The sequence below is a fragment of the Eurypyga helias genome, unplaced genomic scaffold (assembly GCF_000690775.1).
Source record: "Eurypyga helias isolate BGI_N326 unplaced genomic scaffold, ASM69077v1 scaffold14088, whole genome shotgun sequence".
Lineage (NCBI taxonomy): Eukaryota > Metazoa > Chordata > Aves > Eurypygiformes > Eurypygidae > Eurypyga > Eurypyga helias.
In genome coordinates this window covers 5185-27037 of record NW_010267636.1, presented here as the reverse complement: position 1 = coordinate 27037, position 21853 = coordinate 5185, and the positions used below count along the sequence as shown (strand labels likewise).

The window sequence follows — 21853 nt, the reverse complement described above, 5'->3', positions numbered from 1 at the left end:
TCAGCCAGCCAGCGACATACTAAAAGCAACCAGCTTCCTGATAGCCTCGAAACAGAAACTACACATCCGCTTGTTATTCCAATTAGACAATTACCTTATACTTCAGAAAAAATAAACCCTTTAGCAGCCTTCCTCATGACAGCACACCATTTCTGTCTGCACGCTTCAAACAGGTCCCTTCTAACCCCTACCACGCTGTGGAATTTTGTGAATCAAAGCAGGGAGGGATGGGGTGGGTGGGGAAGTGTCTGTTGTCACCTTGTCAAAGGCAGCCAGCAATGCTGCTGCTGTGGCTGTTGGAGGAACTGTGCCTGCAGATTCGGGCGTAATCTCTTGATTGCGACAGTCTTCCCATATTCTTCTTCCCATTTTCAGGGCAGACCTCAGAGAGCAGTTGCAGTTGCTTTTTGTGGGAATGTCAGGATAGGTGTGTACAAGCTTCTGGTTTGCTGTCTGCAGAAGGGTTCCTCAGCTCTTCCACCACGCTGAAGTTCATCTTCTTGGCAGAGAGCAAGAAGGATGGGCAGATGCAGGTGGTCCCTCTCTTGTCCCCAGTGTTAGCTGCTTTCTGTTGCCCTATAAACAGTGGGCTCTTTCAGGAACTCCCTTATAAGGACCTTGGGGTTTGTGACTGTTCCTACAGATGGAGCTGCTTGGGGTGTGAAGCAACACACCGGTCTGTGCATCACCTTTGGTGCTTTTCATGTTGCTTGCAAGTGGGGCAGCTAAAGACTTGTGACAGCCTGTGAGCAGCAGGGACTGCAGCCCAAGAGCCCCCTGTTAGGGACAGGGATGCTAAGCGACTAAGGCAAAAAGTGCTCACCAGCAGCTCAGGCACCATATGTGTTTAATGTGATTAATATTTTATGGATTGTGTATTATTAAATGGTTCAGGTGAAAATATGTAGTGCGCCTGGCAGTAATTTTTGCGAATAGCTGACAGTTTATAGTATTACTTTCTGTTGAAGTTTAAATTGAGACACTGATGTAAAAGTGCTCTCGGGATGATTAACTGCTGAAGGGTGTAAAAGGTAGCAAATCATACTTTCTCGCGATAACGTGTCATGCTGGGACTGAAACCACTTTGTTCAAGGACAAGGCTTGCAGACGGTTATTGAAAGTGCACGTAATAGAGCGTATTATCTCTGCCTGCAGACTTGTCCTGCCGCTGTGCTTCTACTGCTGTGGCTACAACAGAGCACCTGCACTGAAGTTTGTGTGTGTGTCGTGAAGGAGACCTCTGATTTATGAAAAATGACAGCAAAATATCTTTATGCAATAGAAGAATCAATTCTCAACAAAACTCTGGTGGTTTTTAGCTGGTGGTTTTAGCTGTTGGAGCTAAAATTAATTCCTGTAAAATTCAAGTTAATTTGGCAGAATTAAACTTCTTTTAATACAGTGTTGACTAACAGATTTTTATAAAAATCGTTTATTGGGACTTTGATGGTTTAGTTTAAGGAATTTCTCAACCTTAAAAATGTCAGTTACTCAGGCACTGCATGCTCTCTTTCCCATAAATTTAAAGGACTTATTTCCAAATGTGACTTTCCCTAAAAGAAACTGATGGAAAAAATATTGTATTTCCTGGTGTTTCTGTTTCTCAGTTCTGTGCAAGTGGGAGAAGTGTTTACTCTGCTTTGCAGATAACTTCTGTAGCTGTTCATTCTCCTCCTTCTTTACTTGACCTTGGAAGGATAAATGCTTCCAGGATTTTTCTAAAAAAAACTGCGGAAATGAACTTCCCTAAAAGATTCAACAAATATTAGAGAAATATGAACTAGCAGAAGTGCTTTTGTGTGTACTGCAAATGTCAAGGGAAATGCTTTGCAGACTTTACTCTCATGTCTGTGTTTCCTTTCTAGCCTCCCGTCTGAGCGACTGGAGGTGCTGGCGTGCCTGCACAAACTGAGGCAGCAGAACATGGACCAGATGAAGGTAGCCCCGGCGCGGCGCGGGGAGGACCGACTGCCAGGGCCTCGCTGGTGCTTGGCACTGCTCGCTCTCCCCTTGGGGGTGCCAGCTGGTGCTGCACCGGTGCCTTTCCTTTGCAGAGCAGCAAACTCCAAGCCCTTCCCTTTGATAGGGGGTGGTCTTTGAAAAACCACGTTAACCAGAAAAGTTGTTAAAATCATCAGCTAACTGCTTGATGTGGGCATGTGGTGGTTGAGAGATTGAATGAGCAGATGTGTTGAGAGGCTCCCCTTTCACATCTCTTTTTATGTAGAGCCTCCCCTTGGGGTTTCCTTGTTAGTTTAGCCCCAGGACTGGGTTAACAGACTCCTCCTCACTTCCACTGTTTGCCATGTCCAGCCGTTTCTCACAGTGGTGTATGTTGGTTTAACTCGAGCCAGGGCTGCACACATTCCTTGGTAGTCGGCACATCTGCTACAGCCCTGTCAGCTCAGTGACTGAAAGTAGAGAGAACACAGGAAAACCTTATTTGCCTCAGTGTTTTGCCAAGATATGTGTGATGAAATGGTTTTATCTGCTGTTTTGAGGTAAACACACGTATTTAATCCTTATCTTCTCTGTTGATCACTAGTTACTCAAATGTTTCTTAAAAGGTGTGCTGAGGGATGATCAGGGAGTCCTTTTTCCCGTTATTTTGGGTCATGCATTTTGTTCTATGAAAAAGCTAAGAATCGTAACTTTCCCACTGCAAAATTTCACTTGATTTTAAACAACCATGAACAGTGTGAAACCAGACACTTCTTGCTGGGTGTCTCAGACATGTACTGCAGTATGCTGCTTTAACTGGAACAGCAGATTGATAAGGACAGCGGTTTTCTCAAGTGTGAAGCTTTGGAATTACACAGGGAATTCCACAGAAAACATCTGTAGAGATATTGAGTTTAATTCCCTTGCTGTCTGAAATACACAGCTTTGTTTTTTCTGATGTCATGCTTAAGTAGTTCTCCAAGATAAATCTTGCTGTCGGGCAGGCAGGATATGGCTGTTTTACAGGAGAAAACAAAACAGTTGCCCTGTCCCACGAAATATATGACCGTTCTAGATATTCTTTACCTTGGTGTCTGTTCCTTTCTGAAGTCAAATTTTAAGTGTTAATTATACCATTGTTTGGCTTTTGTAGGTTTTTAACGATCCAATTCATGGACATATTGAAATACATCCCCTTCTTGTTCGAATCATCGACACACCCCAGTTTCAGCGCCTCCGCTACATTAAGCAGCTGGGTGGGACTTACTTTGTTTTTCCAGGAGCCTCTCACAACCGCTTTGAACACTCTATAGGGTAAGGTGATGTCGTCTTGCAGGCACATCTCTTGCCTTTGGATTTCTCCAAGTTTGGCTCTGCTGATGTGGAGTGCCAGCCAAGGGGCATTGCTGTCCTTGAGCATTGGTGAAAACTGCTGTGGTGGCATTTTTGGTCCCACAGGTTACGGGGTTTATTTGGGTCCCTCTGTGATTATGCACTGTCCACTTGAACTTTGTTTCATAAAGACAGATAAAAAAAACCTACAAGGTGGTTCAATGTTAGATTTCCTCCCCTGACCCTTCTTCTAAGAATAACGTTATTTAAAACCGTGAGTGCTTTATGTTTTCTCTGGTCAAAATTTGAGTTGTAAAGCATAAACCTGGGAAGGGTACCAGGGCTGCTATAAATGACTTGCCAGACAGTTGTAATCCCCCTATATTGTCCAGCACAGCTAAGCCCCATTTTATCTGTAATGTTTGCATTTGTAGTTGTGTGCTTTATGCAATTGATGGCAGATTGTCAGGGTGTTAGCTGTAATAGAAGTTAAACAGAAACAGACTATGGACACAAGAATTTCCAGGGTGTTGCTAGTCATTCAGACTGCACAGAGGAGCTGATTAATGACAAATTTAAGCTTGATTTAAAGGTATATTCCAAGGTGCAGAAAAATTCAGCTAGTCAATGGTTTTTGTTCAACTGATCTGACCAGCCTGAAGTTGCTTTTGTTAGTGCTGAAATATTGTGGAGGAAGCCTGGCTTCTGCCCCAGGTCTGTGACACTAGCAAGGTGAAATGGATATTGCAAAAGGGTCAGACCAGTGAGGCAAGCTGGAATTGATTGCATCTGGTAAACCCAAAAAGACAAAAATGTAAGGGATATAAACAAAGCTTGCACAATGAAGTCTGAAAACTCCAGTGGTATCAGTAACCTTTTCTTTTAAACAGTTCAGGTAATCATAGAATCACAGAATGGTTTGGGTTGGAAGGGACCTTAAAGACCATCCAGTTCCAACCCCCCTGCCATGGGCAGGGACACCTTGCACTAGACCAGGTTGCTCCAAGCCTCATGCAGCCTGGCCTTGGACACTTCCAGGGATGGGGCATCCACAGCTTCTCTGGGCAACCTGTCCCAGTGCTTCACCACCCTCTCCATGTTAAACCTGGGATCGTTGTTCTTAACTTGTATGTAGTTTTGAAGATTCTGCAGTGTTAAAATAGAAGAAGTGAGCTTTGTGTGCTTATTGGTCTCATAAAAAACCCACCAAACAGTAAAATATGGTCTAATAAAAGTTACTACCTCATCATATAAAACCTTGTCTTGCTTTAAGATGTTCTGAAAGAGGAGCTATTGAGGCAAGTAGAAAAGGAAGTTGGTGTAGAACTTGTAAATAGTTTATAAGAGTATGTGGCGTGTAGTTTTTCCTGCTGTTTTGTGTCGTGAGAACAGAGGGTCCCCTTCAGTGAAATTAAATGTCAAATCCGAAATGAATGAAAGAAAAAGAGAAATAATCGTCATAAGCAATTGTTAAAATAACAATTTGAAAGAAGAACAAAATGTTTTGACTGTTGTGGACCTCTGCAGATGCACAGGTGGAAGGCAAAAGATGACGTGAAAGCTGTGGGGCTTCAAGATACACACTGCCAGCGTGCTGCTCTTCGCTCGCACGGTTGCTCTGGGTGTGCATGGTGAAGTACTGCAGGTTGCCATTGCCCCCGTGTTTTGGGCATGGTGTCTCATGCTTTTTTGTCTTTCAGATGTGTTATGGATGACTAAAACTACTACAGGCAGTTGTTTCTGTGATTCTCTTGTGGGTTAGGATTTGAGTATTTGTTGTGTGCTACCCCTCAGACTAGAGCTGTCACTTAATGGAGCAAAAGAGAGGAGGTGAACTGCTGCTCTTGTTCTGTTCAGCCTCAACCACTACTAGAGTTGCTTTTTTTTCCCCCTGCAACAGGGTGGGGTACCTAGCAGGATGTCTTGTTCGGGCACTGAAGGAGAGACAACCAGAGCTGGATATAACTCAGCGAGACATCCTCTGCGTAGAAATCGCTGGGCTTTGTCATGATTTGGGTACGTAACACCTGAGACGGCTTGTTGCTAACCTGGACGGAAAGCTGGCTGTGACGTCGGAACATGAGAGCTGTGTTGGGCTGCTCAGTGTGTGGCCATGTTTTGAGACAGGGTTTATCTCTTCCTGTTTGGTCTGGAATACATCTGTGGAGGTGACTCCACTTGGTGAATTTGTAGCCTCTTAGCAAGTTTTTTTGTCTTGTTTCCATCCGTGGTGGACTTCTGCCCTCGGTGGCTGAAGTCTCCACTTCCTTATTTGATGTCCTCGGGCCTCTTAAAACATTCAGAGTGAAAATTAGTGGCCCTTTCAAAAACTGTTATGCTTATTTCATAACTACGTATTTTCTTCAGAGCGGGCACAGGGTATTTACTGTACTTCCTGTTTTTGCAGTGCCTGCCTGTGATGTGGGTGGTGGAACTGGCTACATTAAGTGGAGTAGTACTTAAGCTGTCTTAGGAAAGTGTACTTGCTATAGCTAAATCTTCCTCCTACACGATGTCAAGATCAAGTCAAATGCAAGACAATTCAGATCCTTAACTTGTGAAAAATATTTTTACTGGCAACCATGTCTCAGATTAAACCTGTGTAATCTTTATTTTTAAGGTCATGGGCCATTTTCACACATGTTTGATGGAAGATTTGTTCCACTCACTCGTCCAGATTTGAAATGGAAGGTAGGTCTTTCACTATTAAAGCAAAAGTAGAAAACTGTAATTTTAAAGGCAGAATAATTTATTTTTAAAGACTACCAGTGCTTGTGAGAACATAGTGATCACCTAGCCTTTTCTTACTGCGTCATTTTGATGGCATAATTAAAACCCAGAATGTTGTCTTCTAATCTTGTGGTGATTTCCTTGTTGTTCTCTTTGTTTGTTTGGGGAACATCAGTCCCCTCTGTGGCCATGAGCAGATGCAGCCTTACTAGCAAAGCAGAAGGAGGTGTGAGGGGAATTAAGTGGGGGCAGACATTTGTTACCGGCATCTCTTGCCTGAAGGTGCAAGCACTCTTGAACTCTTGTGTGCTTTGAGATCTGTGTACACATGCCCTCTTCCTCCAGATCTGGCGCTGGGTGACACAGAGGAGAAAGGAAATGTCTTGGTTTTGTCAGTGCCTGCAGTGCGACTCTGACGAGGCAGAATTTGTTGGGACTGCACTGATAAGTTTAAGCCAGCATCGTGCTTTAAAATGCCTATTGCAAGCCGCCTTCAGGATGCATTTTACAGATGCAAAATACCACTGGGAGCTTCCTTTCCAGTTTAAGATTCTAGTTCCAGGCCAGGATATTTAATACAGAATTGTTTAGAATTCAGACTTTCAGAAATTTTGAACAAGAGCGTTTCAAGGGTTGTTTGCTGTGAATGAAATGTAACGCAGTCCTTCCAGGCCTCTCTCTGCTAGTAATTACTAAGCAAAATCAACTGAGTCAACTTGTTAATCTCCTGCACAGCAGAATTGGTTGTTTTGTCTTTAGCATTGTAACTGTCTTTCTGCTGTTGGTTAAAATACAAAATTAACAACTGTTTGCTAAGAGTGTGTTTCTGGACTCTAGACCAGATGATTTCCTGTTTGGTTAGATACAAACCAAATACAAAATCACCTGAGAGCTGCACTTTCACACCACTGTGCCCAGGTGCCCTGCCCAGGCTGGGTGAGGAGAAAGCTGCGACACTGCAGGAAACTTGATTAAACTTTGTAATGCAGCATTTAGGTGTTGTAGTTTTTTTGGTTTTTTTTTCCCCCAGCATGAAAATGCTTCTGTTGAAATGTTTGAGCACCTGATCACTTCCAATAAACTAGAAGAAGTCATGAAATCATATGGTCTTGTCCTGGAAGAAGATATGAACTTCATCAAGGAACAAATAGGAGGGCCTATAGATGAAACTGCTTGTGAGAATTCGGTGAGTCAGTGTACTGCTTCTGTAATTACCCCAATGAATGTCTTTAAGTTACTGAAAGAGTAGATAATTTTTGCTTCTGCTATGTTGTATTATTTATTTTTAGCCCCATGAAATTCGGAGAAACCTGGCACAAGAGATGCTAGAGAAGTGTAGTGTTTATTTCTCACAGTGCTGCCAGCAGGTGGTAGCTTCATTATGTTATGTGCTTACTTCTTCCTGGGAAGTTCTTACCTCAAAGTCTCCAAATTAGAGGAAAGCTTAAGAATGTTGTTTGTATCTAGTGAACCAAATTCACTATAAGTAGATTGGTAGAAGTGAATTTTTAATGGAAATGTTAAATGACCAGGTTAGGATAACAGTCTGTTCACTGGATGCCTGGGGGAGGTGGAAAGGGGAGGTTGTGGTCAGGTGGCTGTGTGAAGAAGACATGGAGATGGTTCAAGGTTCAAGCTGTTAATGGATAACAAAACTGAGAACTGAGAGAAATAAAGCAACGAGGAATGCAAAGCATGGCCCAAGTGCCAGGGCCACGTCAGCTTTGGTGACAGCAGCAAAATGTTTGGATTTATTGCAGTAGCTAATACAGAGGCAGGAATAAGACTTGAAGAAATATGTTGCCTCAAGAGGCAAGGAAGAAAAGGTTGTGATCACTTTACTCTTTGCAGTTCTTGTCATCAATTCAAGGCCACCCGTTCAGTCACTACCAGATTTAAGAGCCCATCAGTGGGAGATCTGTTACGACAATCTGGTCCTAATCAGGATTTGTATATTGTCCCAAACTAATCACCCTCAAATGTTAGCACTTAGCCATTATTTTCTGCTGTAGTAGTGTGTGGTGCTGCCATGCGTACTCCAGCACACTGATGATGAACAGAGGGAACTTAGCGTAATAAAATTCAGTCTGAGATCCTACAGGAAGGATTCATTTACAAAGTCTGCAGGTTGATTTTTACCCACTTGCACTCATTTGCACACAGATCTTGCTGCCTGCCAGATTCTTACCCACTGTCTGTTTTTTCTTGTTTGGATTATATGCCTGTTTTCCAGCAGGATAACAGGAAAAAGGAGTGTCACATGTGAGACATGACAACCTTCCTGCCACTCTCCTGGTGTCAGGCTGCAGTCATTTGAACTGATGTGGTCTTACCAAATGCAGGCTGCTCTGCTGATGAGGCATTGGTGCTGTGATGCTACCACACTGCAGGCCTGGTCCTGACCTGCACTGAGCATGAACTGTGTTCTGAACACTGTCCCAGTAGCAGAGGTCTCTGTGAACAGCACAGGATGTTTTTACCTATGATGTGCTCTCTTCCTGCTGCTTATGCACATTTCCATTCTTACTCATATCAGTTTTAATATTTCTGTAACACAGGTAACATGAAAGTCTTCTATCTGTTTGTATGCCATGTTTTCTGCCCTCAGAATTTCAAGGCCGCTTAATGGCACTTTTTGTTTAGCCTGAAGAATCATTACATTTTTAAGAATATAATGCTTACATGCAACTTGTATCTTACTATTTTGGCTTTGATTTCCTGTTCACATCATGGCTGAATTATTTCTCTGTTGTGGGTTAGGAGTTTGAGTTGAGTTGACTGTTTAAGCAATTTTTGTTTAAAATATCAAAATAATTGTTTTAAAACTCTTTTTGTATAAAGTTGTATAGTTGATTGCAGAAGACTGCAAGACAGTGACATGGGGTTTAACTTAATTCCATGAGGATTAAATGATTCCAACCTTTTCCCCTCTTTGTTGCCATGCTTTTTTTTTTTTTTGGTATTTTAAAGCTGCAGGCTTTGCTTTAGCAGAATGGGAAATGACATACTCGTGTACATGTTTTTATTCTTGCTGATATTCTAGGAAGTCAGCTGCCTAAGTCCTAATTCTGGATTTCTAATGTCTGACCTAGCTTCTGAAAGCTCTGTTACTGTCTTTGTGTTCTTCGCTACCTCAGTGATGGATGTTTATCACAGGCAAAGTCAAAGTATATTCCCACTGTCTTTAAAAAAAGATTGTTCTGATGTTGTTTGCACACCTTAATTCCTTACTGTTTTGATTTTCTTTTTCTTTTCTGTTTCCCTGTTGTTAGTGGCCTTACTGTGGTCGACAAAAGGAGAAAAGTTTCCTATATGAGATAGTAGCTAACAAAAAAAATGGCATTGATGTTGACAAATGGGATTATTTCGCAAGGTATACAGTTTCTGTTTCTATTATAAATTCCTACTGAAACAGTGCCACTGTATTTGCAAGTATGATCTCATTGTGGGATATTTTTAGGGATTGCCATCACCTAGGAGTCCAGAATAATTTTGATTACAGACGATTACTTAAATTCATTCGGGTCTGTGAGGAAAAAAACCAGAAGCATCTCTGTACGCGTGACAAGGTAAGCAGCCTGGGAGAACCGAGGGAACGCTCAGCAGCAGGATGCTTGCAGAACAGCAGCACTCTGAGAACAGATGGGGCACGATACAGCCTGCCTCGGGCAGCGTGGTACCGCTGCACCCTGGATCACAGAGGGATGCTGGGGTTGCCTGCCAGACGCTTTTTAGCTCCTGAGAGGAAGGAGGAGTTGCTATTCTGAGAGCTGTTCTCAGAAACAAGTGGTTTAAGGAAGGGAGTGATGGAGGAAGCCTCTCAAAGGGACTGTGGTGCATCCTTCCAGGGGAGTCCATTATCAGCTGTGTGTGATCCTGCCCCAAGTCTTCTGGGTAAGAGGTGAATATGGCTTTGGTGAGGGGCTGCTAAAGGAGCAAGAGGTCCTCTTCTCTGCCCAGGCTGCCTGCGGCCACTGCCAGATCTCTACTGTCCCACAGCTGCCTCAGTCTGTTTCAAAATCTGTAAATGGTACACAATAACCATTCTACCCTATGGTGCAAATGTAACGAGTCAACTCATTTGGTTCCCTGATTGTTTTAGTTTTCCATTTGAGATAGTCAAGAGTAAAAGATGACTGGGTTTTTTTGATTCAGGAAGTGGGAAATTTGTATGAGATGTTCCACACAAGGAATTGCCTGCACCGGCGAGCATACCAGCATAAGATTGGCAACATCATTGAAATAATGCAAGTATTATACTTTCCTTTTCTTGCATACCATTCATTTTTAAATTCCTGAAACTGTATATCTGTTTGGAATATTCAGAATATCAGTTGCGACATACAATAAAAACCCAATTATTGCGGCAAGGCTCAGTGCTTAGAGTATCATAGAAGCTTTGGTTAATGAAAAACCAAAAATTGGGAGACCTTATTGCAGTCTTCCAGTACCTGAAGGGAGCCTACAAGGAAGCTGGGAGGGGGCTCTCTTACAAGGGCCTCTAGTGACAGGACAAGGTAACGGGTTTAAATTGAAAGTGGGGAGGTTTAGATTAGATATCAGGAAGAAGTTCTTCCCAGAGAGGGTGGGGAGCACTGGGACAGGTTGCCCAGAGAAGCTGTGGATGCCCCATCCCTGAGAGTGTTCAAGTCCAGGCTGGATGTGGCTTGGAGCAACGTGGCCTAGTGGAAGGTGTCCCTGCCCATGGCAGGGGGTTGGAACTGGATGATCTTTAGGGGCCCTTCCAACCCAAACCATTCTGTGATTCTATGAAAAAGAGAATGACAACAGTGTCTGTCCACAGGAAATTCAATTACAGGAAAATTACTAACACCCTGAAGACGCATAAGGCCAGGGTGTGCTTGTGCTGGTTTAACTGCCTACAGCTGGAGTCACATGAAGTTAAAGATTATGCAGCTCAAACTGGCTGGTTAATAGACCAAGGCTGCTGACAGAATAGAATAACGAGCAAGCTTACTGTAGCTCAGCTGATGCCTGACTTTGTGTTTGTGTAATGCTACAGCAGAAGTTGTTCAGGACCAACTTAGCTGGCTACCTGCATTTGTACCTCCCTTACTGATGTCTACAGAAGTCTCCATATAGCATTATTATTTTTACTTTTCTTGAAAAGGAGAAATACCAGTATCCTCAACTATTTTTTTCGTTAGGATCTTGGCTGCCAAGTAGCCAGAGTTTGGAAAAGAAGGAATGCAGAGGACTATGCAGCATGAGTGATTCATTCAACTCCTGGTTTAGTGATCCTCTGAAACTCAGACTAAAAATGCCAAGGTTTAGCAGTACCTATGTGTGAGAAGTAAAACAGGCAAGAAATTTTGTTCTTGGCTTAACATGTTTATAGCAGCTTACTCAAATGAGCGTACAAGCTGGAAATGACAAGAGGTACAGGGAACTCTGGAAGAACTTGATCTTCAGAACATCATTTTTTCCCACCTGAAAATACCACGTGCTCTATCTTTACAATGCTTTGTATTCACTCAGCTAACTCTCAGAGCAACGAGTCCATAAAAGGGTACGGTCGTCCCTGAGGCAGCCTCATCGCAATGAGTGACCATGCCACTGTCTTGCAAGTTCTGCAGTCATCTAGGCAAAGTTAAGCTGATAGTCTGAAGCAGAACAAAGTGTATGTGCTCATTCATTGAAAGAAGGGTGAGGGTAAATGGAAGAGCTGTTGAAATGTGCAGTGACAGCGTGGAGATAGGACATACTGCAGTGTGATCAGGGTCGGCTGTGTGCTTGGGGTGCAGTTGCATCTACTGTCGTCTCTGTATAACAGACTAATGCATTTCTTTTTGATTCTTAAGCGATAAGGTGTTTCAAAATGAAGCTTTCCTTAAGTCTTAATTTTGTCTCCAACTAGGATTACGGAAGCCTTTCAAAAAGCAGACAAATTTTTTAAAATAGAAGGCTCTGGAGGAAAATTGTACCAGATTTCTACAGCAATGGAAGACATGGAAGCCTACACTAAGCTAACTGGTATGAGCTCTTGGAATTTTTCTTAGAGTAAAAGAACATGAGTACCTGCTAGAATGCCGGTTTTACAGCTGGGTCCTTGCCCATGACTACTGAGGTACTGCTTTTGCACAAAGATGGTGGGGCAGACCTGGACCATCCAGCGTCTGTGCGCTCTTATCTTGCATGGCAGCGCAGTACCTTCTAGTTTAAATTACTTGTATGTTGAGAGAGAGAGAGAAGCACCAACTTCATATGTTCTGCACACATTCAAAGTCACATTATTGCATCAGTGATGTCAGGAGGTCCTGCCTGTGCCCGGAGCTTGTTGCACTTGTCGTGAGTGGGGTTTAAGTCAGCTCCGTGCGATGCTGTGCTACGTCAGGTGGAGGAGTACTACTGTATATGTGTTGTAGTGTGAAACTAACCCCACGGCAGGTTTCAAAGGGTTCTAGTGGGGTCTGATTTGATTTGCTTCAGAGATTGCTACCCGGGTTGCAAACAAACCAGAAGAAAACAGAATGTAGAAACACCTTACTTTATTGCTGAAAGTTTCTGGTTGCTCAGATAGAAGCTTGTGAGGATGGTTCTTATAGGTTAAGTACGTGGAGCAGGAACCTGCTTGAAGACGTGGGGGGCAACTGCAGTGTGATTACAGAGTGAAGCAAAGGAGCTGAGAATTGCAATGTTTTTGCATTCCTCAAGGTCTGGCTCAGTGCTGTGAAGTAGAAAGACAAATTACTGAATTCCTGGAAACTGGCCTCAGTTGTGTTGGATTCTGTCTTATGTAGTTCCACAGCTTCCCACCACTGTAGCATCTTGGTTTTGTGTGCCCCTCCTGATCTTCCTTGCGAGGCACGCCGGCATTCCCCTGGCTGGCATTCAGCTCTGCGGCATGCCTTTACCAGCGCCGTGCAGCACGGGGGGTGGAGGCAGTGTGGGCAAGGCAGACCCTGCACAGAGCGCCTTGTGATTGGGTGGTTACAGGGCAGAGGATGCTGCACACCCTGCTTTTGTGCTCCCAAGGGCTGGCACCTCTTGCAGGACCTGTGAGCTACAGCTCATGAGGACTCCCAAGGCATCTTTCCTGAGTGGCAAGATAAGTTTCCTGAATTTCCATCGCTAAGCCTTGGCTGGCCAACAGAGAGACTCGAGAATTTCTGTCTTTGGTCCATGGACAAGGTGACGGAGGCTGAGGGCACTGTTGCAGAGGATCCTATGTGCCTTAACTTATGTCATGCTAAAGGTTGTCTGCTGGCAATCCTTCATCTGCCACAGCCACGTTCAGCCTGACTACTGACCCTCTGCGTCGAGCGGGTGAAGGGGCTGCCTGCCCCCTCTGCCACTGCATGCCTCTGCCCCAGTGGGGAGGGGACTGTCTTGGAGTGGCACTAGCAATTGGAGAGCATGAATTGCAGTGTTGGGCCGTGGAAGGCTGGGCAGAAAGGTAAGAACCGAGGCTGAGTTCTTCGTGGGCCGGGATCTGTTCCCTGGGGACTGTCTGGTCTGTAAGATCAGCGTGCTTGCAAGTTAGCACCAGGGTCCTGTTGCAAGTGCTTGCTGACCTGTGGTACCTGGTGAGGAGCACAGCTCAGGGCAAGGGTACCAGGACTGTCCCCTGCCTCTGTCTGCCACAGCAAGGAGCTGCTTGCCAGTGCTCTCCTGTTCACGAGGAGAGTTGAACAGCAAGGAGAGTGACGTGGGGAATATGCCAACATCAGATATAACAGTGGACCATGAGGGATGAATATGTTCTCTTCCTCTTGAACCAAGGCATGTCCTTCCCTGCATCCATTGGTTGCAGCCTGGGGGCTTCTGAGAGGACAGTAGGCTTGTTTTCATTAGTCTATGATGAGTGATGCTTCTGTGAAACTGTCCAGTTGCCTCTTAGATCCTCGGTGAGGTTCTGCAGCAGAAGGTTCCCTGGTTTCTTCCATGATAGGTGAAGAACCACTGTTACTTTTTAATTTGTTGCCTCCTGATTTGACAGCAAATCCTGGTTTAGTGATGGATAAGAGCAAACTGTTCCTTGTTACTACTGCTTTTGCACAATGGATGTGTTCATGGGCTTTTTTTCCCTGCATTATCTCTCCTCTCAGTCTGAAGAGACCTAGTCTATTTCTGGAGGAGAAGTTTCTGACTTTGATCAACTTTGTCCATAAAACAACCCTCAGTTAAAGGTGTGTTGGAACATCCTCACAGCTTGCTTCTGGAGCATGTTGGGAGCTTCTTAAGCGGGCTGTGGCCCTCCGCAGGGCATTGCCGAGCTGTGCGTGCAGCACGTGTCAAAGCTGCCTTGGTATTCTGGCTGGGGAGCGTGAATCGCCACAGAGTGCCGCCACATTGGTTGTGACAGGCACGCAGCATCCTCACAGCAGCAGGTTCTTTAGGACAGCCAAAGGTAACCTTTCTACTCTGGAGCCACATCAAAGGTCTTGCTTCTTGCATTGATGGTGGGAAACACGCTCTGTACTTTGCTGTCATGTGGAGATTGGAGCAGGGGCTTTGATGCCAACATCCAAAGTCAGAAATTCTGACTGTGTCTGTCAAAGTCTGGCAACTGTGACAGTCTAATGAAGGTGCTTTATTATTGTACGAGATGGAGCACCCTTGTCCCTGAGCCATTTAGTGACGGGATTTAGGATATTCTGCTGAGCAAGGTTGGGTAAATAAGAAGGGGAAGTAACTGCCCGTGAATTAATAAAACTTGTTGCAACATTGAGAATTTAGCTAGTTTTTCCATCAACAACTGTTAAGAATCTCATGATAATCAAGAAGATATTGTGACTTCTCAGTTTTAAGACTTGGTATGTTTGGTCATTCTCTGAAAGTGTCTTTCCTGAATCAGCAGTTTTTCTTGTTGCTTTAACCTTTGTCCCTGTACATGCATTGTGCTGTGATGCTGCATGTACTTAACAAATCAATGCAACTTTGGCAGATAATATCTACCTGGAAATTCTGCACTCAAATTGTCCAGAACTGGAGGAGGCAAGAGAAATTTTGTGTAAAATAGAACGGCGGGAACTATACAAGTTTTTGGGAGAGACTCAACCTGAAACAGTGGGGGAAATTGTAAAGGTAATGTCCATTGGTGGAAGATTCTGAATTCTGTCCCTGTAAAAATGTACTCTAAGTTGGTGACCATTTTTTTTCTTCACTGTGTGTGGTGTGTGTGTGTTTGGGGTTTTTTTTGCTTAACTGCTATTACAACAATAGTGTGAAAAGTTCTTCTCCTCTCTATGTAGCTGAGCCATGAAACGTATTGTAGGAAACTGGGGAGAGTTGTATCCACAAACAGACAGATGAATGGCAAGAGGTGGAAATTCAGAAGGTGATTATTGCAGAAATATTTCCAGAAAAAAATGTTTTCTGAAAAATACAAAATTGCATTAAAAAGCTGTTACAATCTGGTGATTGAGAAGGTTATTACTATTATCTTGTGTTCATTAAAATTTCAAAATTATAAGGAACACTTTTCTGCTTTGAATTGTTAATTGTTTGCTTTAGTTTGAGAACAAACATCAAACTGAAAAATAACCTCTGAATTTCTTGGTATTAAATTCCATACTTAGCCTGAGCATGCATGTATTTTTCCACTGTTTCAAAGTAGCCATCGATCAGCAGTTTAACTGCTGTTGTCTTACTCCAAAATAATGTTATATTAGAGCTGATGTTACTTCATATGGTTCAGCTTTTCTTGCAGTCTGCCAGTCTGCTACACCACATTATCAAATCATCAGTTAATTTTCTCTGAACTTCAACCATGATGCTTAAAATTTTCCGTGTCACACTTCCAGAAGTGGCTGACTGTGTCTGTAAAGCTTTCATGACAATTATTTAGCTCTTTTAAAGAAAAAGTTTAGAGAAGGACTACTAGATGTCTTACTGCTCTGTCCATCTCCTTGCTGGAAGAGAAGATCTGCTTGTGTTCTTTGTCTAAGCAACAGTAGCATAAAAGGATTCTGTACTAAACAAGTTGGAGGAAGGAAAGCACCTTCAGACAAAGGTTAGCACAACACAAAACGGCTGTACATTGATGTCAAGTTTCTGCCCTTCTGCGGAGGTGTTCAGGATAGATAGCCTAACAAACGAGGAGATGGGCAGGGGGTGAATTGCATGAGTTCCACCTTTAAACAATTCCTTTTAGAAGCTTGGTTAATGAAAAGAAAAACTCGCTGACAATCCATCCAGAGGTGTTAAGTCTTGGATATGCAGTGTGTTGTTTTGGAGGGAGACTGTGTCACTCTTGTTGGGGTGATTATATTCAGCCAGTGCTTTGCAGCTTCTGATGCTCAGCTGAGGTATTGGGGTGAATTTTTCCCCTGTGGTGCAGCAGTTTCCTGTTGCAGGAGTGTTGGAGTCTCACCTTCCTCTTGGAGTGCTGAAGGTGAGCAGTGGCTAGACAAGACACAGCTGTGTCTGTTGTGCTCCTTAAGGGACTGCCATGCCGTTATGTGTAGATTCGTAGTATCATAGAATGGCTTGGGTTGGAAGGAACCGTTGAAGTCATTTTGTCCACCCCCCTGCAGTGAGCAGGGACATCTTCAACCAGATCAGGTTGCTCAGAGCCCCATCCAGTTTTTGATCCTCAAGCTGGCCAGAGCCAGGGATACATCCCAAATAGCTACAGAGTTGTTAAATTCAAAGCTAAGTTTCCAGTTAATGCAGACTGGAAGAGGTGACTTACAAAAGAAAGGCAAGCAAACAGCAGCCGCTAAGAAAAGGAGAAAGCATACATCTATTCTGGTACAGAATGGAAATAGAATCACATATAAACAGGCTGCCTCCTGCCAGTTGGCTTCTCGCAGTTCTTTCCTCTCGGTTTTCTCTCAGTCTAAACCTTGCCTGGACTTCTTGAGTCACAAACCCTGCACGTAAGCCTCAGCTTGGCAATGCGTGCAATTCCCTGCTCTCCTTAGTACTCTCCCTGACTTTGCAACAGACTTTTGGAAAATAATGCTGCTAGTTGAATTCCTTGCTTCTGGACCTATCTCCTGGCTGCTCTGTGCTGCACTCAAAGCTTTTCTCCTAAAAGTGTCGGTTGCTCCCCGGAAATCTTGCTTCATCAAATCTTGTGTCTTCCCAGAACGCTGCAGCACTGGAGAAAGGTGAACAGGCAACTTCTCTCTCCTGCCTTGCCCCAGCTTTTATTGGGAACGTTTCTGTGAGCAGCTGCGCTCCGTCACACCGCCTTCCTCTGCTTGACTTTAGCCTTGCTATCAGCAGGGAATATTCTCTCAGGTCCAAAACCAGACAAAACCCCCTTTGGTGTTTCAGCTTTTGAAGTAGGTCAGAATCCCCCCCAAGTTTGCTTAGGACCTTGCTGCCTCTGTGTGTGTTGTGGGGGTTTTTTACAGTGATCGGTGACATTACATGTCTTCTCTCTTGGGTTTTTTCTGTATGTTTCAATTTGTAAGTATAAAAGCTTTATTAGAGTATGAGATCTTGCAGCCCTGCACGAAAAACCAAACCGTAAAAACATAGAGTGTTCAGCTTGGGGTACGTAATTGCGAAACACTCGTATTGGTGAAACTGTAGCTTGAAGTATTCCCGCTTTTCTCATCCTGGGTGGACAGACTCTCTCTTACTCTACCCCCCACTCCCCTTTCTTCCTGTCACTAGTGTAAAACTCTTCCTCCCCAGGCTGGCAGCATTTGGGGCTTCTCAATTATACAAGCTCGTTCAGTTTCCAAAAACTGGTAGAAAACATAGGGTTAAGGTGCCTGGACTCAGACCACCACACTGCTGCAAGAAGAGTGACGAGCTACGGGGAAACGAAAGCTTTGGTTTAGTGACATGTTCTGCTGTGCATTTGTTGCCTTTGTCTAGACTGGGTAGTGCATAAATGTAATCTGAGTCACTGTCTTTTTGCAGAGTAATGGCCTGGCAGAAATCATTGCTAATTCCAAGCCAGTGAAGGATCCTCCAGATGTGGAGCTAAAGGCTGAAGATTTCATAGTTGATGTAAATATGTCTCCGAGCGGGCTCAGGGTGACAGCTTCTCAATTGCAGAGGGTCTTTATTCCCTAGTGAACACTGGAGATAAATTTCAGTACTTGCATAAAGTGAAAACAAAGCCACAGGGTTGCCTCAAAATGCTGTCCTAGCTGTTCAGCTCAGGGCTCTGAGAGCTTTCTGGCTGGGAGGGCCTGGGGGCAGAGGCTGGGCTGTCCTTCGGGCACTCCTGTGGACACACGTGTTCCGTGACTGCCCTCACTCTGAAAAGGAGCTGCAGGGAAGCCCCTGGCTTTTACCTTATGGGTGTTGAAGTCAGCAATCTAGGAACCGCTGCTGTGGTTGATGAAGGCAGATAAACTGCGAGTCCCAGTGGGAGGTTAACTGGTACAGTGAATTCCAGGCTCCTGGTATTGCGTGCCTGATGCATGGGAGCTGCTCCTGGGTTCTGTCTTCTGTGTGAAGCTCCTTGCTGCCACAGCTCTGTCTCCAGCCAGCACTGGTGGGAGGGAGATAGCTTGAGCAGTCTACAAGTATCGAATAGCTTAGTCCCTGTTCTTGGTTGATTCTGGGAAGAGCTAATGAATGGTTTTCCACAGAGTGCATCATGAATCGCTTCTAAAGCTCCCTTGCACTGAACAGTCACTTCAGGCTGGGTAAAGTTGTAGCAGTGTGCTTAGCTTTAAAGTAGTTGATCGTGCTTTCCTTGTCCCACAAATCAAAGTTATAGGGAAGTGGGCTTTTCTCCTGCTGACCACAAAACTGTTGGTGTGCCAAGCAGATGTAAATAGTGTCTAAACCTCACATTTAAAACTGTACACTCTGCTGCTGCCTCAGTAGGTTGTGTGTTCTGGGGAGGCACAGGCTGCAAGGGACCAGCATGCTGCCACTGTTTGAAACCAGTGTTGCGAGCGTGACTGGGAGCAGGTTGGTGTGAACGTGAGTGTTTGTCGGGCAGCATCAGAGTGAAAGGTGGTGGAAGAAAAGATCTACCATGCAAACACTGGATTGTTTTATTAATCATTTGGTAATTGCTGTTCTATTTGATGGGTGTCATTTACACACGTATAGTGTGTATCCTTTTGTGGTTATGGTGAGAAAACTAAAGGCAAACATTAACAAATGCCAATTTCTTTGTTTTGCATGCAAGGTTATCAACATGGATTATGGAATGAAAGAACAGAATCCCATTGATAATGTTCTCTTCTATTGCAAGGCTGATCCTTCCAAGGCAGTCAAGATCAGTAAAGAACAGGTAGTAGTCTTTTTTTTTTCCTCAGCTGGCTTCTGAAGGGCATCTTCACAGCTTGTGATGGATGTGACTATGGTCCTTCATGGCTGTTCTTGCAGTAGTTGTGGAAGGAAGCTGTGGAATCCATGTCCTTGGAGGTGTGTGTTGTACCACGATAGTCTGGGTCCTGACACTCTTTGCATATGAACAGTACTTAACTTGCATATGCTGGGAGTCTTGGAAAAATGTAGTTCATTTGGTGGGATGTTTTTAACTGCCTTCTGTTTGTATTCAAATGAAAAAATTGAACTTCAGTGGACTCTGAATTCCAAGAAATACTAAAGCTTATTTCTTTTTTTCTTCCAAAGGTTTCAAAGCTTTTACCTATGACGTTTGCAGAGCAGGTTATCCGGGTTTATTGCAAAAGGCAGGATCCAGATACTGTTTCAGCTGCAAAACAGTATTTTATTCAGTGGTGTATACACAAGAATTTCACGAAACCACAGGTAACAAATTCATGTGTTACTTTTCTTGTTCTTGGAGCTCTTCACCTTTGTCCAGGAGCTTGCTCTTTCATTAGAACTTTGATGTTTGGGCCTTGTCTTTGTGGCAGAGCCACTCCGCACTAACCTTGCTTTTGGTTTTATTGTGACTCGCATCTGGACATCTTTTGGTTTCACTGAAATAGTGATGGATTTGCCTTGATTTTACTTACATGATGAAAAAAAAAAAATTCCATGTTTTTGTAACAAAGTTGGTATCCACACAGACACTTACTAGTTCATGGATGCAGATTTCCTCATAGAAAGGCTCAAAACAGCACTGGGAGTTTAAAAGATCTAGGGAAGAGGTCAGATCAGTTCTTCTGTTGCTTTTCTTTTTCTTCCCTATTCACCAGCGCTGAACTCGCTCCTTCCCCAGGAGATTCACGATCAGTCCATTTGCTCTGAGCTAGAGTGGAAGGAGACTGCAAACCTCTGCCCTTTGGGCAACTAGTCTGTAGTCAGAGTTGCCTGTAAGGCCTTACCCATTCTCTGTGTTTCCCTTTTCTGTCAACTCTCAGAACATACAACTTTCCAGCTGTGAGGAAGGAATAGGGTGTGTTACAGCTCACCTGCTGTTTTGTTTTGTGTTGGGAACCGTGTTAGGACTGCCCTGGCAAGTAAGATGGAGGCTCTAAAGCAGAAGCTGAGTCCAAACCTCTTGCTTTGCATTCCTCCTGCCAGCGGTGATGGAGAAGCCTGTAACAATCGTGGCTGTGAACTGGTGATGCCTGATAGAGCATCCCTGTCGCATCTCCCTGGCAGGAAGGTGTGCACCTTCATGTAAAAAAAAATTACTATGTGCTAAATTACTATACTTCCAGCTTATCCATCATTGCAGGGAAGCAGTTATGGTTGTATCAAGTAAGTTTTTCTCAGTAGAAAATGCTGCTGGACCCCCTCAGCTACGTGCATGAGCTGTGAAGTTGCTAGGCTGCAAATGTCAGAAGGTTTGACAGATGTGCTGGCAAATCTGCTGTTACATTTCTCCCCTGATGGCTGGCTCTCACTTTTATTTGCCTGATAGTCATACCAGGGAAAGGAACAGCTGTCTTCAGTTCTATGTGCTTTTTCAGCTATTTTCCACTATCTGGGATCAAGCATCAAAGTAAAATAAAAGAAGTAAAATGGAAATCTCCAAGTTGCTTACGAAATGCAGTGGGAACGGTTTGCTCGGTGAACCATGTATTGTTTTTCCCTTTTCATGAAGTATGCTAATATCCCTGACTTTGCCTCTTACCTGCGAGAGACACCTGTAAGTGTCATTTTGGGAAAGAGCTACATCCTCTGAAATGAAAGACCATCCCAAAGTGAGTGTTCTTACGTGCTGGAGCTGCAGCTAGAGGCACGAACAACTTGTTTTAAGGCCGTTCTTATGTCCTGCTCCTGGTATCAGTCTTTAGAGAGCAGTGCATTTCAGAAGGGCTTTTTACAAATGGATCACACAACAGGCTTTCTCTGCTTGTAGCTCGTCTTGTATCCTGTAAGCATCTTCTAGTGCAGGCACATCCCTCTTGCAGGCCCAGCAACATCTCACCACTTTAAGCTCCGAGAGCTTATTGCTCTCGTTGTCTGTGGTGCCTGAGCACTAGATTAACATATATATCTGGCCAGGGTGAGCACTGCTGCCTTAGACCGTACCAGTTACTGTACCAACCTTTAAGACAGTGAAAGGCACATCCAAGCACCTACACCTGGTAGACTGCAACAATTTTAAATGAGATGCTGGGGCAAATTTGGAGGAAACACTGACAATAATGTTTCTGGTTCATATACCAATGCCCAAAATGCCACATTGCTGATCTTCCTAGATTTGCTGGTAATAATTTAGGAAGAGGTGAACTGCCAATGGTGAAGGCTTTTCAGATGTGGGGGGGATTTTTAGGTTTTTTTCTCCCCACCAGATGGGGGAGCTGACTACAGCGGTTTCCATCTGGGGGATGCACGGTCTTCAGTGTTTGTTGGTTTACAATGCTTCTAGGACTTGGGCTTTATTTTCTCTGTTAGGTCTGATACTGAGCTGCTTTTCTCCTGCTTTAGGATAGAAAGCAAAATGGAATGTGGTATCATTAACATTTTCTGACTTCTGATAATAGGATAGTGATGTGGTTGCCCCTCATCTAACCCCAATGAAGGAAAGCTGGAAAAACAC

General features: G+C 44.0%; 1 protein-coding gene across 1 annotated transcript in view; it reads left to right on the top strand.

Annotated features, from left to right (window-relative positions):
• Positions 1 to 1865: 1865 nt before the first annotated feature.
• SAMHD1 (SAM domain and HD domain 1) overlaps positions 1866 to 21853 on the top strand; it is a gene marked incomplete at both ends in the record, with an annotated part of 21085 nt that continues 1097 nt past the window's right edge. Inside the window, 14 exons of the mRNA XM_010157504.1 lie at positions 1866 to 1938; positions 3095 to 3255; positions 5174 to 5289; positions 5894 to 5964; positions 7034 to 7189; positions 9276 to 9376; positions 9464 to 9572; positions 10159 to 10250; positions 11882 to 11997; positions 14912 to 15051; positions 17848 to 17937; positions 19079 to 19183; positions 19528 to 19665; positions 21798 to 21840. Of these exons, the coding sequence (XP_010155806.1) occupies positions 1866 to 1938; positions 3095 to 3255; positions 5174 to 5289; positions 5894 to 5964; positions 7034 to 7189; positions 9276 to 9376; positions 9464 to 9572; positions 10159 to 10250; positions 11882 to 11997; positions 14912 to 15051; positions 17848 to 17937; positions 19079 to 19183; positions 19528 to 19665; positions 21798 to 21840 (1511 nt within the window). The remainder of the gene's footprint in view (positions 1939 to 3094; positions 3256 to 5173; positions 5290 to 5893; positions 5965 to 7033; positions 7190 to 9275; positions 9377 to 9463; positions 9573 to 10158; positions 10251 to 11881; positions 11998 to 14911; positions 15052 to 17847; positions 17938 to 19078; positions 19184 to 19527; positions 19666 to 21797; positions 21841 to 21853) is intronic.